Source organism: Aphis gossypii, chromosome 2 (assembly GCF_020184175.1).
Source record: "Aphis gossypii isolate Hap1 chromosome 2, ASM2018417v2, whole genome shotgun sequence".
Taxonomy (NCBI): Eukaryota; Metazoa; Arthropoda; class Insecta; order Hemiptera; family Aphididae; genus Aphis; species Aphis gossypii.
In genome coordinates, this window is record NC_065531.1 from 3,717,371 (window position 1) to 3,731,876 (window position 14,506).

At 25.6% G+C, this 14,506-nt stretch overlaps 2 protein-coding genes across 2 annotated transcripts in view; one reads left to right on the forward strand and one right to left on the reverse strand.

The window, feature by feature from the left end:
- LOC114126707 (rabankyrin-5) overlaps positions 1–14,506 on the reverse strand; it is a 36,128-nt gene that overhangs the window by 16,347 nt on the left and 5,275 nt on the right. The window contains exon 6 of the mRNA XM_027990706.2: positions 14,356–14,505. Coding sequence (XP_027846507.2) covers positions 14,356–14,505 — 150 coding nt within the window. The remainder of the gene's footprint in view (positions 1–14,355; position 14,506) is intronic.
- On the forward strand, positions 7,151–12,878 carry LOC114126709 (uncharacterized). Its single transcript, XM_027990708.2, has 3 exons — positions 7,151–7,577; positions 10,590–10,763; positions 11,971–12,878. Exons 1-3 carry the CDS (start codon positions 7,496–7,498, stop codon positions 12,264–12,266), a joined length of 552 nt encoding a protein of 183 aa, XP_027846509.1. The 5' UTR covers positions 7,151–7,495; the 3' UTR covers positions 12,267–12,878.

Consider the following 14,506-nt stretch of genomic DNA (forward strand, 5'->3'; position numbering starts at 1 on the left):
AAATATCCAAAATCGAATTTATCGTATAATCATAAGTCGTTATACGCTATATTGTTGTTCAATCCAAATTCATCCCAATCGTCTAATAAAAAAATAAGCGGTTAGAACAATAACAAAAATTCATCCCAGTCTTAAAATACGCTTTGACGTGAATTTTTAAATTAATAATAAAATGTATAGCTTACTCCTCTTCTCCAAGGACCACGGGAGAGATTAATTTAATTTAAGTATTTTTATGGGGCATTGCATATCACAATATTTATAAATGCACAAAAAATTGTACCTATACATACAATAAAATATGAATCATGTAACATTGTCACTTGTCAATTAATACATTCTTGTACATGTGTCTTGGTCATACTAAAAATAATTGTAGTTTTCAAACTTCACTATCATGGCTTGCGGGGGTTAACCGTCCATGTTGTTTATACAAATAATGGTACCTATTTGATTCTTCACCTGATTTCTGCAGCAGTAAACTTACATTAATCAGTAGATAAACTAATCATTATTACATTAACAAGTACCTAGTTATATTTATCAAAAATAAATGATAGTTAATGTATATAAATCTAAGTACATAGTTTGATAGATCGATAGAATTAGAATAAATACGATGTGATATAATTGTATGTGATCTCATATGTATCGACTGAAATGGCTGCTGAGGTCTTATAATAAATTATTATCGAGATAAGACACATTATTGCGTAGGAACTTGCAACGTTATTTCTTCATATACAGACCTGCCTAATGTGCAGTATGAATACAACATCTCTTTATTTCCTCTTATACCGGAAACAGAAAACACTATAAATCTATAGTACTTTATGCATATTTTTATATTAGGTCTGCAGAACGTGATACCAGGCTATAATATCTCATTAATTATTTTTTGGCTTACAATATTTCAAGAGATGAAATGTATTAATACAGTCATTCTAAACCAAACATAGACTAAATAAAAGAGTTATTTAAAATTGGAGTTTTGGTTTGTACGCCACATGCCAAATTTTCGAAAAATATGTAATCGCTAATAATAATAAAAATAATAACAACTAATATATAAATATTTTTTTTTATTAATAACTTGAATCAAATTAGTAGGTACAAAAAAAAATAAGTACCTACTGTAGAAAATATTTCGTTTAAATATAACAAAAAAAAAAATGTGTTTTAATCTGAAAATGGTTCCATTTAATCAGTTTGCTATTAAAAAACCTAGGTGCAAGTTAATACATCAAAATGAATAAGATAAACCAACCCTCGTGCACAAATTAAAAATAAGGGTTCTCGTTAAAAAAATTGTAACAAATGTACACAATAAATAAGTTTGAAAAAAAAACTAGAAATAAAAGATATTGATACCTAACTGTAGTCTAGTTTAAGTAAACCTAATTAAAAAATATTTTCAAGGTACAGCGAGGTCCGAGTTATCTACAGTGTTCTCTGGTTCTGTGTTTAATGTTTATACTTTATACATTATATTAATACATACATGGCTACATGAAACACCAAGCCATCAACATTCAACACGATACATCACGCACATCATATTATAATGGACTTCCTATATTATGTTCTACACGTTTCAAGGTTTTTCATTTGGTACGCGCCGAATTAATTGTTTTTTTTTTACACGAGAAAAAAATATTTAATGATATAATAGCTTTTCTATACATGCGATGATAAAGAGCTTTGGAGTGGCAGTTATTGCCCTCCATCTCTATTTGAGAACTATTGGTTCGTTCATTTCTTTAAATATGTAAAATGTAAATATTTTTTTTTTTTTTTTTTTTTTTTTTTATTTTAAGTTGAAATATACGATCTATATCAAATGACACAATAAGTATATATGATAAAGGTACAAAAAACATGAGTATACAAACAAAAAGTGAATAAAGAAGCCACCCAATGATGACACTTTAATGTTGATTTTTTAATTTTTTAGTTTTTTTTTTTTTTTTTTTTTATAATAATATCATTCATTGCAATTATTAACAGTAAATATTATGAATTATAAAAATCATTCTTAAAATATGTATAGAATAAAATCGCTTGGACGATCTTTGGTATAGGAAAATAAAAACCATTACTTTTGTATACTGATTGTACCATGGTACTTAATTCCCTCCATCAAAGTTTCATCAAAACAAACTCATCTAAACTTCACTATGACAACATCTTAACGAATCAGCACATTTTATAGTACATAATATTATAGTACCTATATAATATTATATAGTTTAATTTATATAAATAAAGTCCAATAACACTATAATGCAATTATACAAATCCTATAGAATATTGGTCAGGTGTGTATAAATAAAGTCAATATATACAAATATTATAAATCAAGTACGGAAATAATATGATACACGCATATAATATATTTGTGATTTACCAATATAAAAGCTACAAGAAATCATACAACACTATATAGGTATAAAATACAGCATTATCATAACTAGCTACAATATATATAAAAATTATTTTCTAAGGAGATCATTATAACTTGACTTGCTTGTGTATAGCACGTTATAACAGCATTGTATATAATATATATCTATTTTACAAGTCGGAATTTGGTCTCGTCTTAATTCATAGGTAATTTATAACTATAATTATTAAACCATTCGTATATACGTTGATAAACCAAATTGTGCTGAGCATAAAATAAGTTTTTAAAAGTAATCAATAACAAAAGTATCCCATCCATGTACGTACTAATACTAATATAAACTCTAAACAAATCATTATTCTTTAATAAGTTCTAAGTTCAGATATTTTTACATAAATCTATGTAAATGAGCAACTATATGTTAAGTTAGATACCTATATAAATATATTGATACATATACAATAAATAATAATGACACAGTTCGTAAAGGCATATACAATTTAAATTTATAAATATGAATACACATACATATGGACGATTACTAACTATTGTTTTCTTTGAAATATTGGACCTTCAATGTCCCAACAATTTCAATTAAACAACAAAACGTCATATTAAATTAAATTACATCAAGCAATAAGGGGACAAGTCTCTGTAATATAAAATTGAAAAACAAATATTGATAGTTATATACATAACTATAAAAGTATACATAACCTACTTACATCATAATGAAGTTTTATAATGATTATAACAAAATATTATTCTTTTGTTTAAGTGCAATTTTTGTTTGTTTTTTTTTATATATTTTAATAGCATTAATTAGATCCAAGAAAGTGTGAATACTTTATCTTATATAATTTACATAAATTTCAAAATTATAAAATTGATTTTCTGTTACCTATTTAGTTCCTTTTTAATTCACACAATTCATTTAAGCTAAATATTTAATAAATATGCATGCATAAATAATTGTTAATGATTATTGATTATTAAATAATAAATTAGAAAATATTACCTATATTTATTTTCAGAATCATATTTATAAAGACGGTAGGAATATCGTATACTTATATAAATGTTAAGAAATATTAACGAAAAAGAAAATTAATAAAAAGAAAAAAAAGAAATATTACATACAATTTTTCATTAACTAGAATTCTAAATTTTGGAATTTTTAATACTATAGTAATATAGATATTTTTTATACTTTTAACATTATTTTTAGGTACCTACTTAGATTTACGAATTTAAAAGTACTTTGGTGTGATACAAACCTATTTTTTTTTAATAAAAACTAGAATTTCTTTTTTACGGTAAATTGATAAGCACATTTTTTTAGAAAATGTTAATGTAAATAAATCGAAATTCGAATAAGTAATTTTTGAGTTATTAAGCATTATGACCATTATGTAATAAGCTAGTAAGAGTATAATGTCCAAGATAATAGATTTATGATAAGATAAGATACTTATGATGATTTGAAAATTTTTCAAATATTATAAAAAAATATATATTAAATAATATTAATAATGTTAATTAATATTTAATATTAAAGTAGTAGTAGTTAGTAATAATTTAATAATACTTTATTATTTGTAAACATTAAGTATAAATTAAGAACTAGACTAAACATTAAATCTATTTAATTGTTTATGTGAAACCATTATTAAGGATAATTACTTAAAGGTACCTACTAAGCTTAAGAATGATATGATAATTTATAGACGCAACAAAATTTTTTATAAAAATATAATTCTTAATAAAATAGAAACAATAAAAAAATTTATGGTATTCATTAGTTTGTAGAACCAAAAAAATAATACTCCTTAAAACTATGAAAAAACATAAGAATTTGAAAACATTATTTTTAAAAATACTTAATTTCTCAAATCAAAATTTGAATAAATAAAACAAGAAATAAGCATAGTCAGTGAATCTCCCATGTATGAAAATAAAAGATAATACGGCACATACGATAGTCGATTGTCTAAAGGGCGTACGATTGAGTTTGCACAAAATTCAATATTATTATATAGATCATAGACCAATACTCACAACTATAAAAAAAATAATAAAGGTATCCTTTACAAAAACAGATGATTAGACGTAGGTTCATATTCTGTACATAATAGATACTAGACAGTAGATATAATAGTAAACAATGGGATAAGAGTATACGAAGAGGTACGGGTTCAATGGTATTACCGTTGGAATATGTTTATTTGCTGGCATTGCTAAAAAATACCGTTTTGGATATATAGATATAATTTAAAAATATTTTTACGTGTAGGTACACACGTAAACTATGGCTGTATATACTATATATACATAATATTCTTTCTATTCAATTCAATATCATCGAACAGCTCGAGTGCAAGGACATAATATCTGAGAATAATCTTGACCTCGTTTTGGTACTCCGAGATCATTAAACCTACAGAGAGTTCTTTCATTTCTTTGGGAGAAAGTAGACATGGCTAGAATAGCAGCAATCCGGTTCGAGTAGCGGTGCATTTATTTTTAAAGTTTTCTAATTTTCAAGAGAAAAAATTACAATTTGTTTTCAAATTCAGTGTACTATATGCACAATGACGTCATAATTTAATCCAGCCATCTATATATAGGTATATATACTACCTTCGAGTCTGTATATTATTATATTATACACATGAATACAAATAAATATAATTATATATTACAACAATTGACAAATATAGATGTAAATTTAAAACCATTAATATTCCAATGAACATCGTGAATAAACTGTATAATATAATAATATTTAACTGATATTTTAATTTTATAAATTTAAATTTGCACCTAGTGGTATGCAATTTTTATCATGTGCAAAATTTTAATATTACAACAATGTTTGGTACGCGTGCGTATTGTTAGATATTTTTTTAATATATAAGTACTACTTTTTTGTAATAATAATAATTCAATGAGAACTTTACTTTTTGTAGTTTGTATAAATGATAATATAAAAAAACGAAATATGTTCTACTTAATACATCCAAATATACTTAATCCATTCTATATTATATAGTTTTAATGAAAAATGTATGAACACATCCATTACATACCTATATAAAGGTAGCTTTAAGAATAATGTATTTAACTATGATATTTATAAATGATAATGAAACTAAATTATATTTTTCGTAATAATATTTATTTCAAACATGTATGAAAATTAATTATAACTGTTTAAAAGATTCCTATAAATGAACACATATACTGTGAATCTGTGCAGATAGTATGGAAATAGGTAAGGTACATAATTGAACCGTACGACCATATTAACTGCAGGGAGACCACTTGTCAATCAATTTACCCCATGCAAGATCAGAAAACATTTGTACGTTAAATTTCAAATCGGAATTGTACCTACGTAAAAATAATTTGTTGTATAAATTAAATTAGAATATTCAATAAAATGATGTACGACACAAGTTTTGGACTACACAAATTGTTATAAAATTTACAGTTGCGCCATTATGTGGGTATAGAAATATAATACGATTTTAATATAACCGAAGACTACTATATTATAACATTATATAAGAAGTATTAACTATTAAGCACTTAATATACAATATTGATAACGTGGAAAAATTAAAATAATATCTCTACTAGGCACACGAATTACATCATTATAAGTATAAATATAACATGTTATAAGTATACGTCATTTGACCGTTTTTTTATTCAAATTTTAATTTGTTTTGTTTTTTTTAATGAGTGAACAGGTTTTTTTTTCAAAATGTGCTCTAAGAATTTACCAAGCCGCCCTTTCCCCTTCTTTATAAAATATAAAATACTTCAGTTATCTATAACTTGTACCTAACCATCGCAAAACCCAAACGACAAAACCTGTTTAAAATATTCAACGTTTAATTAAAAAAAAAATTACCAACAAAAATTGCAATTCAGTTATTACATGACGTTTATAATGTTTATTTTCAGAAGTACCTATAAGACCATATAAATTTAGATTTGTATACTATTTGGGTAAAGAATGTATGTGGCAAGTAAATATATATATATTTTGATAAAGAAACTACTCATTAAGATTTTGATTTAGATCCGTAAACAATTTCAAAAATAATTCATTGTTAATTTATAGTTAAAAAGAATATCAGTTCTCATTTTTAAAAAAATGTTCTTGTAGACACAAAAAAGACATTCCTTAGATGATATAAAAAAAAAATCTAAATAATTTAAAATAATCCTCATAAATATAATTATATTAGATTTAACATCATTTAACTCCTATGAAATCCGTGTCGCATACGCAATAACCCATCTCAACTCCTGTAACTTACTTTATTCTTTTCTATTTCGAGAAGTTTTCAAAGTCAACTTTAACATATTATATCGCGGTATTTAATAGGAACAGTTTTTCATCTTTCATCTTTCAGACATCAGTATTAAATCAAAACACGTATGACATGTACAATATTCATATTATTCTAAGCTAAGAAAAATGTTAACCACGTTTTTAAAAATTTTAAATCTTCACAGATACGAAATAAAAAAATTAATAATAAATAAACCAGAATGCTGAACAATATCATATATTATATATATATATATAATTATACTACGTCACTCAGTGGTCGAACAACTCCCACCAGCCACGAGACAAACCTACAGCGGCGTTGTCGTCGATCCAACGGTTTTCATGTAGCGTTAGCGGCGGGAACCACGCGTTATAATATAATATGAATGTATCAATGAAGAATGAAGTTAAGCTAGCCAGTCGGCGGCCGGCGGTTCAGTTGGTTCATTAAACTTACCGAGCGGCGTTGTTATATTAATATCGTATAATATAGTAGACATCGCGTGTACAATAAAATAAAAATTATATTATACTAGTTCGAGTGTCCGTCGTAGTGTCGTACATTTATTAATAATACTCACGCGTAAAAGTTGTATGCATCTGCGTATAAGTTCCGTGTCAGTGTCATCGAATAATGTAAAAATGTTATTTTATTAGTTTTCACCAATTTGCCACAATACCCGCTGGATACAAATAATAATAAGATTGCAGTTAATGAAAATAAATTCAATTTTAGTCGACAAATGATGATCCCTCATCTATCATTTCGGACTAGTTTGATTTTCGCTACCGCTGTCATTTATGTATTGACTTTTCTGGTGTCCAGTAAGTAGAACAGCGTATAGATATTGCTGTAATTGGTTTTTTATTTTTACATAAAGGATTTATAAGTATGATGTATTAATATTTTTTGTGATACATTATAGTATGTTGCCTATACAATCGCCGCGAGTAAAAAAAAAAAATTGTACGTTATAACTAATATATTATTTCTAGATCAGGGTCACGCGGTCAAAATAATACATGCGCGCAAATATAAAGGCATCATACCTACAAAGACATTTAAAAATTTTTAAATAATTGATTATTTATAAATGAAAGGTACACCCGCGCACATATATCATAATTATTAAAGGTAGATAATGGAAAGTTAAAATAGTTTTTTTAAGTATATATATTATGTGTGTATATAATAATACATGAATCATAATATATTTTCAGATCATTTTTTTTTTTTATAATAACTAATAATTTACTATATCTACATTACAATATTAATGATAAAAAATTCTTGGATATTTTAGTATTATTAATTAATAAACAGACAAGGAAAAAAATCTAACCAGCAAAAACGTAGATTACTGCAACTATATATAATAATATATTCAGTAACGCGTGCAAAATATTTCGTTATTGCGTCCTCTGTTTATGATAATAATATAATGATTATAGTAGCAGTATGGACCATACTATAATAATAATTAAAGATATTGTCCTGTATTCATAATAGTAAACGCCTACATAAATAAATTGTGAATACAATATATTATTATGATTCGCAAATAACAAAATATAATAAAATAATATCACTAGTGGTTTTTATTTATAACATATATACATTATTGTGTTACCAACAATGATTAAAATTTAACCAAAGACAATAATTTCCTGTTTGAAACACTTAAAATTACCAAAATTGTCATATTTACTTCACATAAAAATAAATTGTCATGATTTATTAGTAAAAAAAATGTTATAATTTTAAACATTATTGGAAAGGAAATATCCAAAGACCTATACTATCGCTGGCAATGATATATGGCGAACCGCAGTGGTTTTATCATGAATATTATACATTATTTGTAGTGTTCAAAATCGTATCGTCGATAATTCCATAAGATAACTTGTATATTTTTCACAGTATTATATAGCGTATAAAGTGATTAATTTTAAAGTTTATGATATCATAGATACTACAATATAACTTTCTTAGAGTACGTATAGGATCTGGTATTACGGAGCTGGAAAAGAATACGATTGATTTAAAAGAAACACTGTAAAACATGCAACCAAACAAACTAAAAAAAATATAATTTATCAAAATGTATTTCTAACTATTAATAACACCAATCAACGTCATTTTAGATATACGAGTACACATTAGACTCACTATATATTATGTCTACGCGAAAAGTGAGTTTAGGTAGCTACCTAAACTTATATAGTTTAGCTAATTATTCGAATTTCTCCTTTAACTATAATCATTATCATTGTTGGTAACGTTATTATACAAATCGCATATTATAGAAAGTTGAGATAAATTGCATGTTATAAATATTTTGAAACAATAACGTAGTAAGCACATTATAATTTCAACTTAATGATAAACTTTAGTTATTAAAATACATAATATACCTACTAAAGGCAGCAAATAAATGAAAAAAAAAATTATAATTATAATCCATTTATGACCCATCTGCGGTTTATTGCCAAATATTTTTTTTTCATATCTGTGTAATTTTTAAGTTGTTATTCTTATAATAAATAAATAAATAATTCTTAACTAAAGTACAAAATATAAGGTATGCTTAAAAGAATTTCAAAGTCAAGGGCGAACAAAGAGTTAATAATTAATTCAAGTATATAAAACATAAACCACAAACTATTATGTCTCATGACATGTAACCTGCAGATAACAATACACATACATAATTATATTGTTTTAATACTAATTCCAACAATGATCAACGTTTAGATAAAATAGTTTTTTTTTAATGACAATACAGTCAAGACATTGAGATTTGGTTAGGGATTTGATGTGATAATTGATTGCAATAATGGCACCTATGACCAGTCACAATTACTGTAATTGCGAATTTAAACAAAAATAACAAATGTCCAACACAATTTTCATCAAGGTCTAACCACACGAAGGATAAGGATTTGACAAATTAAATTTTTATTGTACTAATAAAACTATAAGAAAACTTAACAACAAGGAAATATAACGATAAATACAAAAGAACTACTTACAAACGATTTTGATAAACTTCGAAAGAAAGGGAAAAGGGTCACGTTTAGTACCATGGTACAAAAAAAATATTATTATTATTTTAACGATATTGTCCAAGCGTATAGGTACTTAAATTTTATTCTTATTAGATTTTAAAATTTAAAATATTAATCTTAATTAAAAATTATATTTTTTATTGGAAGAAATCACCAAGCTCCTCATCACTTAAACCAGTTAAACCACTGATAGGACTATATATGATAAACTTCAAACAAATGATTCATAATAATACTATATATATATATATATATATATATCACACACGCACGCACACAAAATAATACGTAGGTATTAAAACATATTTAGTAAGTTTTTATGATTACAATAACATTAAAATAATCGACACACATACTTAACTATTAAACTGTTTAGATTCTATAGATATACGCCCGAATAAGACAGCGAGTTTAAACCTTAAGCAATCACAAATTTCTTTATGATATAATTCGCGCTATATTTGAGAAATTCGTAGAGAACGAAGATAGTATCTAGCGAGAAACAAAACGACCATCGATATTATTAAGATAGATAATAAAATATGTACTCCAATGCAAATTGTAATTACATTCCTGAAAGGAGCACGGTTAAACTACGAGGAGTTTAAATATTTAATTCCTTTAAATACGCGTCATAATAATAGTAAAAATAGTCGAAAATAAAATAATATACCTATATAATTATTATCTCTACGACAACCGGAACAAGGGAGAAAATTATCTATATACCTAGTTGTTTTAAATATTTTATTATTTATTTTTTTAAAGATACGAATGGTCAAATAGATTGCTATGAGTGTACGGTACATCCACCAGAATCATTTATGAACCGAACGACCAGACTGTGTTCGAAGTTTGATGGTTCTGATCACTACAAAGTCCACTGTCCAAATTCTACATATTGCATGAAAAAATCGTTTCAACTTGAACTACAAGCCGGAAGTACGTATATATTAAATATATAATAGAAAATAATAATAATACCTGATTGAATTATATTAGTATAATGGGCATTGGTAAAGCGTGTGATCTACCGGGTCCGCCATGAACTGCTATTAATATACCTATATTAAATATAGTTATATCTTTTTAATTGAATTACATTTTTATTTTTGTTTTGATAGATAGGTATAAGTATTATGAATTGTTTTAACTACCTAAACTTAAGTACAAAAATATAATTTGATACCTACTCTTGAATTACCATTTGTAATTGCACATCATCAAATCTCACATTAAAAGAACTTTAAACCAGCTGTAAGTATTAATTAGGTACCGATTTTTTTTTTTACCTTCCAAGCTCTCTTGACCAACTAGATTTTTTAGTTGGTTCTAAAAATTGTACATCTAGTAACTTAGCCGTTTTTGATTAGTATAAACGAGACTTCTGTTAAATAAATGTTTACCATGTTATTAGTCGTAAATGCTATGACAATTATTTAATGATCTATATTCTATAAACTTAACGATACAAAGAAAAAGGGACTTGTGTATACCATAATATGATTAAAAGATAGGGCATTGACATTTTTTATTATACGTTAGCTATTTATAGTAGATCACGGCGGACCCGGTTATGGTAACACGCTTTACCAATGTCGTATAATGTAATTCGTTTATCATAATATTATACTTATTATCGATAGTCGTTATGATTGTGAATTCAATGCACTTATACACAGAAAAGAAAATTTAAGCATTCAAATATGAAAACCATGTAATTTAAAACAAAAACTACAATTTCTTCTTGTAATGAATAATTTAAAAATATATATATATTAATATATACTTTGAAATATCATTTTTAAAAGAAAATAATAACATACTTTTACGAATTTTAATAGTGCATAACCCATAAACATTAAACATTGTTAAAAAAATATACTTAAATTATAATATTATTTTAAGAAAACATGCACTTATACTACCCCTATATATATATATATCGTTAAAATATTGAAAAAATAAAAATAAAATGTGGCGCAAGCAGTATAATAATTATAAAAATGTTGATTGAACTTAATTATATTCCTTCTATAAATAAAGAATACGAAAAAAAACTTGCAAATACATTCAATTTACAGCTCTGATTATATAACATTATTGCAACCGTTCATTGATTAATGCGTATCATTTATTATATGTACAGAAATCGTAAAAGGAAATGTGAGGGGGTGTACGCCACAGAAATACGATTATCAGGTTTACAAGAACGGGTCGTGGAAATTCGAGTCAGCTGTCGAGTACGATTCGTTCAAAAAGGGATGCTATTCTGGCAACGATGATCAACTGAGGACAGCGGAAACGCAATTTTGCTATTGCGACGATAATCTTTGCAACAACGCCAAACAGACGACAAACTTTTCCAGTCACACTGATACAATTGCCGTAATCATCATTTACAACATAATGAGATTTTTAAAAACTCACACGCAACCGGCGTAAAGTAGCTCTCATGTACATCGTGCAGCGTTTAGAAATCTTGGCCAACTGTACAAAGACTAAATAAATAATAAATGAAAAAACGAAAAATGCTAAAAACAACATAGGACATCAGTGTGAATATTGGCATTTTTTGATTTTTTTAATATACTTATTGGACCGATGCGACGTCCAAAATGTACACTTGTTATTTTATCGTTATAATATTACAATAATTTATATCTTTTTTCGTTCAAATCTATAATTATATATATCTAATGTGCCTACTACAGTAGAGTTATCATTGAATGTACTCTACGTACCTATACACTACACTCGCAAATAACACTTATTACGTTGGTATAACATGATATAAAATGTTTCATATTTGAACATCGACTAGAAAAAATAAAATTATTGTAACAGAATATTATAACGGAAATCTATGATAAAACAAAATTATAAGAATAATTTAATTAGTTTTAAACAAGACTTGGCTGTGTTTATTTGTATGTTAAGAATACACGTTAAATATGTAATTTTTTTTTATCCTACTGATATAATACCTCTATTGTACTACAAAGTGTATTGAAATGTACACTTTATTTAATAAAATATAATGTAATTGATAGAAAACGAGTATTTCTACTTTGTATAACACATTGTGTGTATATATAACATTTTCAATGCGGATTAATTAGGTAACTTGTCAAGATCTATAACCAATATAAACCAGGTATGATAATAGTTATATAGATGTAATTGGAGTTTAGTAAATTACCCACGTGATATGTCTTTTTTAACAAACAATATATCATTATAGGTACTATCACAGAATAGAACAATTACAGGTACTTATTTTGCTGTTGAATAACTTTAAAATTTAACTTTAAAACAGGGCAACAAAAATTATGTTCAGAAATCTACTTTTTGAAATACTGAGATATATTATTGGGAACAAGAAAGAGTTCCTAATTATTAAAATATCATATCCATTGGTGCTTTTTCTTTTCCTCAGTTTTAACAACATAAATTAGTGCTTCAAAGACTTTTAATAAAAAAAAAATGGGCAAATTGGTAACTGCTTAGTTGTGAGAGCCAACTGTACCTGGTTATTGAGTAAGTTACTATAATACCTAATGGATTTGTTAAGAAACATTGCATACGAAAAACGAGGGGAAATAATATGTTTGCCAAAGTTTATTTTATTGTACACCTATAAATATATATATACTTGTGTAATGTAACAAATTATATGAAATTCCCCACAAATATTTTTTAGTTACAACAAAATGATCAAAAAAATGATTCTTTGTATAAATATAATATAATTTGGTCAAATTTTAAATTTAATTGCTAATAAAAAAAAAAATTGAGACAATATTTTTTAATATTTTTTAATAGCTAACTTTTGTATATTCTTAAATTACATTTTCAACTTTTATCACCAAGAGCATATTATTTGTAGAATTTTATTGAAAAACGTTTAAAAAAAAATTCAAACTTCAAATATCTATAAATAGTTCAAAAGTTGAAATGTTTTAATAATTACACCATAAGTCTATAACATGTATACGATGTATAGAGAATGTTTTTGAAAAACAACAAAATACTAATAAAATCAATTTTTGTAAACTAATTATAATTAAAAATTTTATTTTAGTTTGGCCTAATTGTTTTTCAAATTATTAAGAAAAGCACTAGAACTCATTTTCCTCCTTAAAAATAACAACTATTCTCACTTTTCAATTAGAAAAAAATCTAAAGCAATAATGTCATTATTATTTTTAAGAAAGTAAGTTGTATTGCACATTTCATTATTAAAAGAGATAAAATTAGAACTATAATCTTTAAAAAAAATCATTAAAATACTGTCTAATTTGAGACTTGCAAATTAGGAGTAAGTCAGTAAGAGAAAAACAAACCATTTTTAAACTTTTACACGTTTGTCATTTGCATATTTACTACCTAATAAATTAATTTATGTTTCAAAATTAACAAGCATGGAACCAACACAATTAAAAATGTACACCAATTCCAATAGTTTTTTATTTCGCATGCTATAATAAATTACCTTAGCTTATGATGTAAGGAAAAAATAATATATACATACCTGGGAACTATGCTCAACCACGTACAAGAATACAACATCTTCTCTTCTAAGCCTAACAGCTGAGTGCAGAGGGTATTTAGTCTTGCTCTTAAACATGTGGTATAAGAATTGTGCTGACATATGTGCAAAATCTTCGCTAGTAAAATCATCC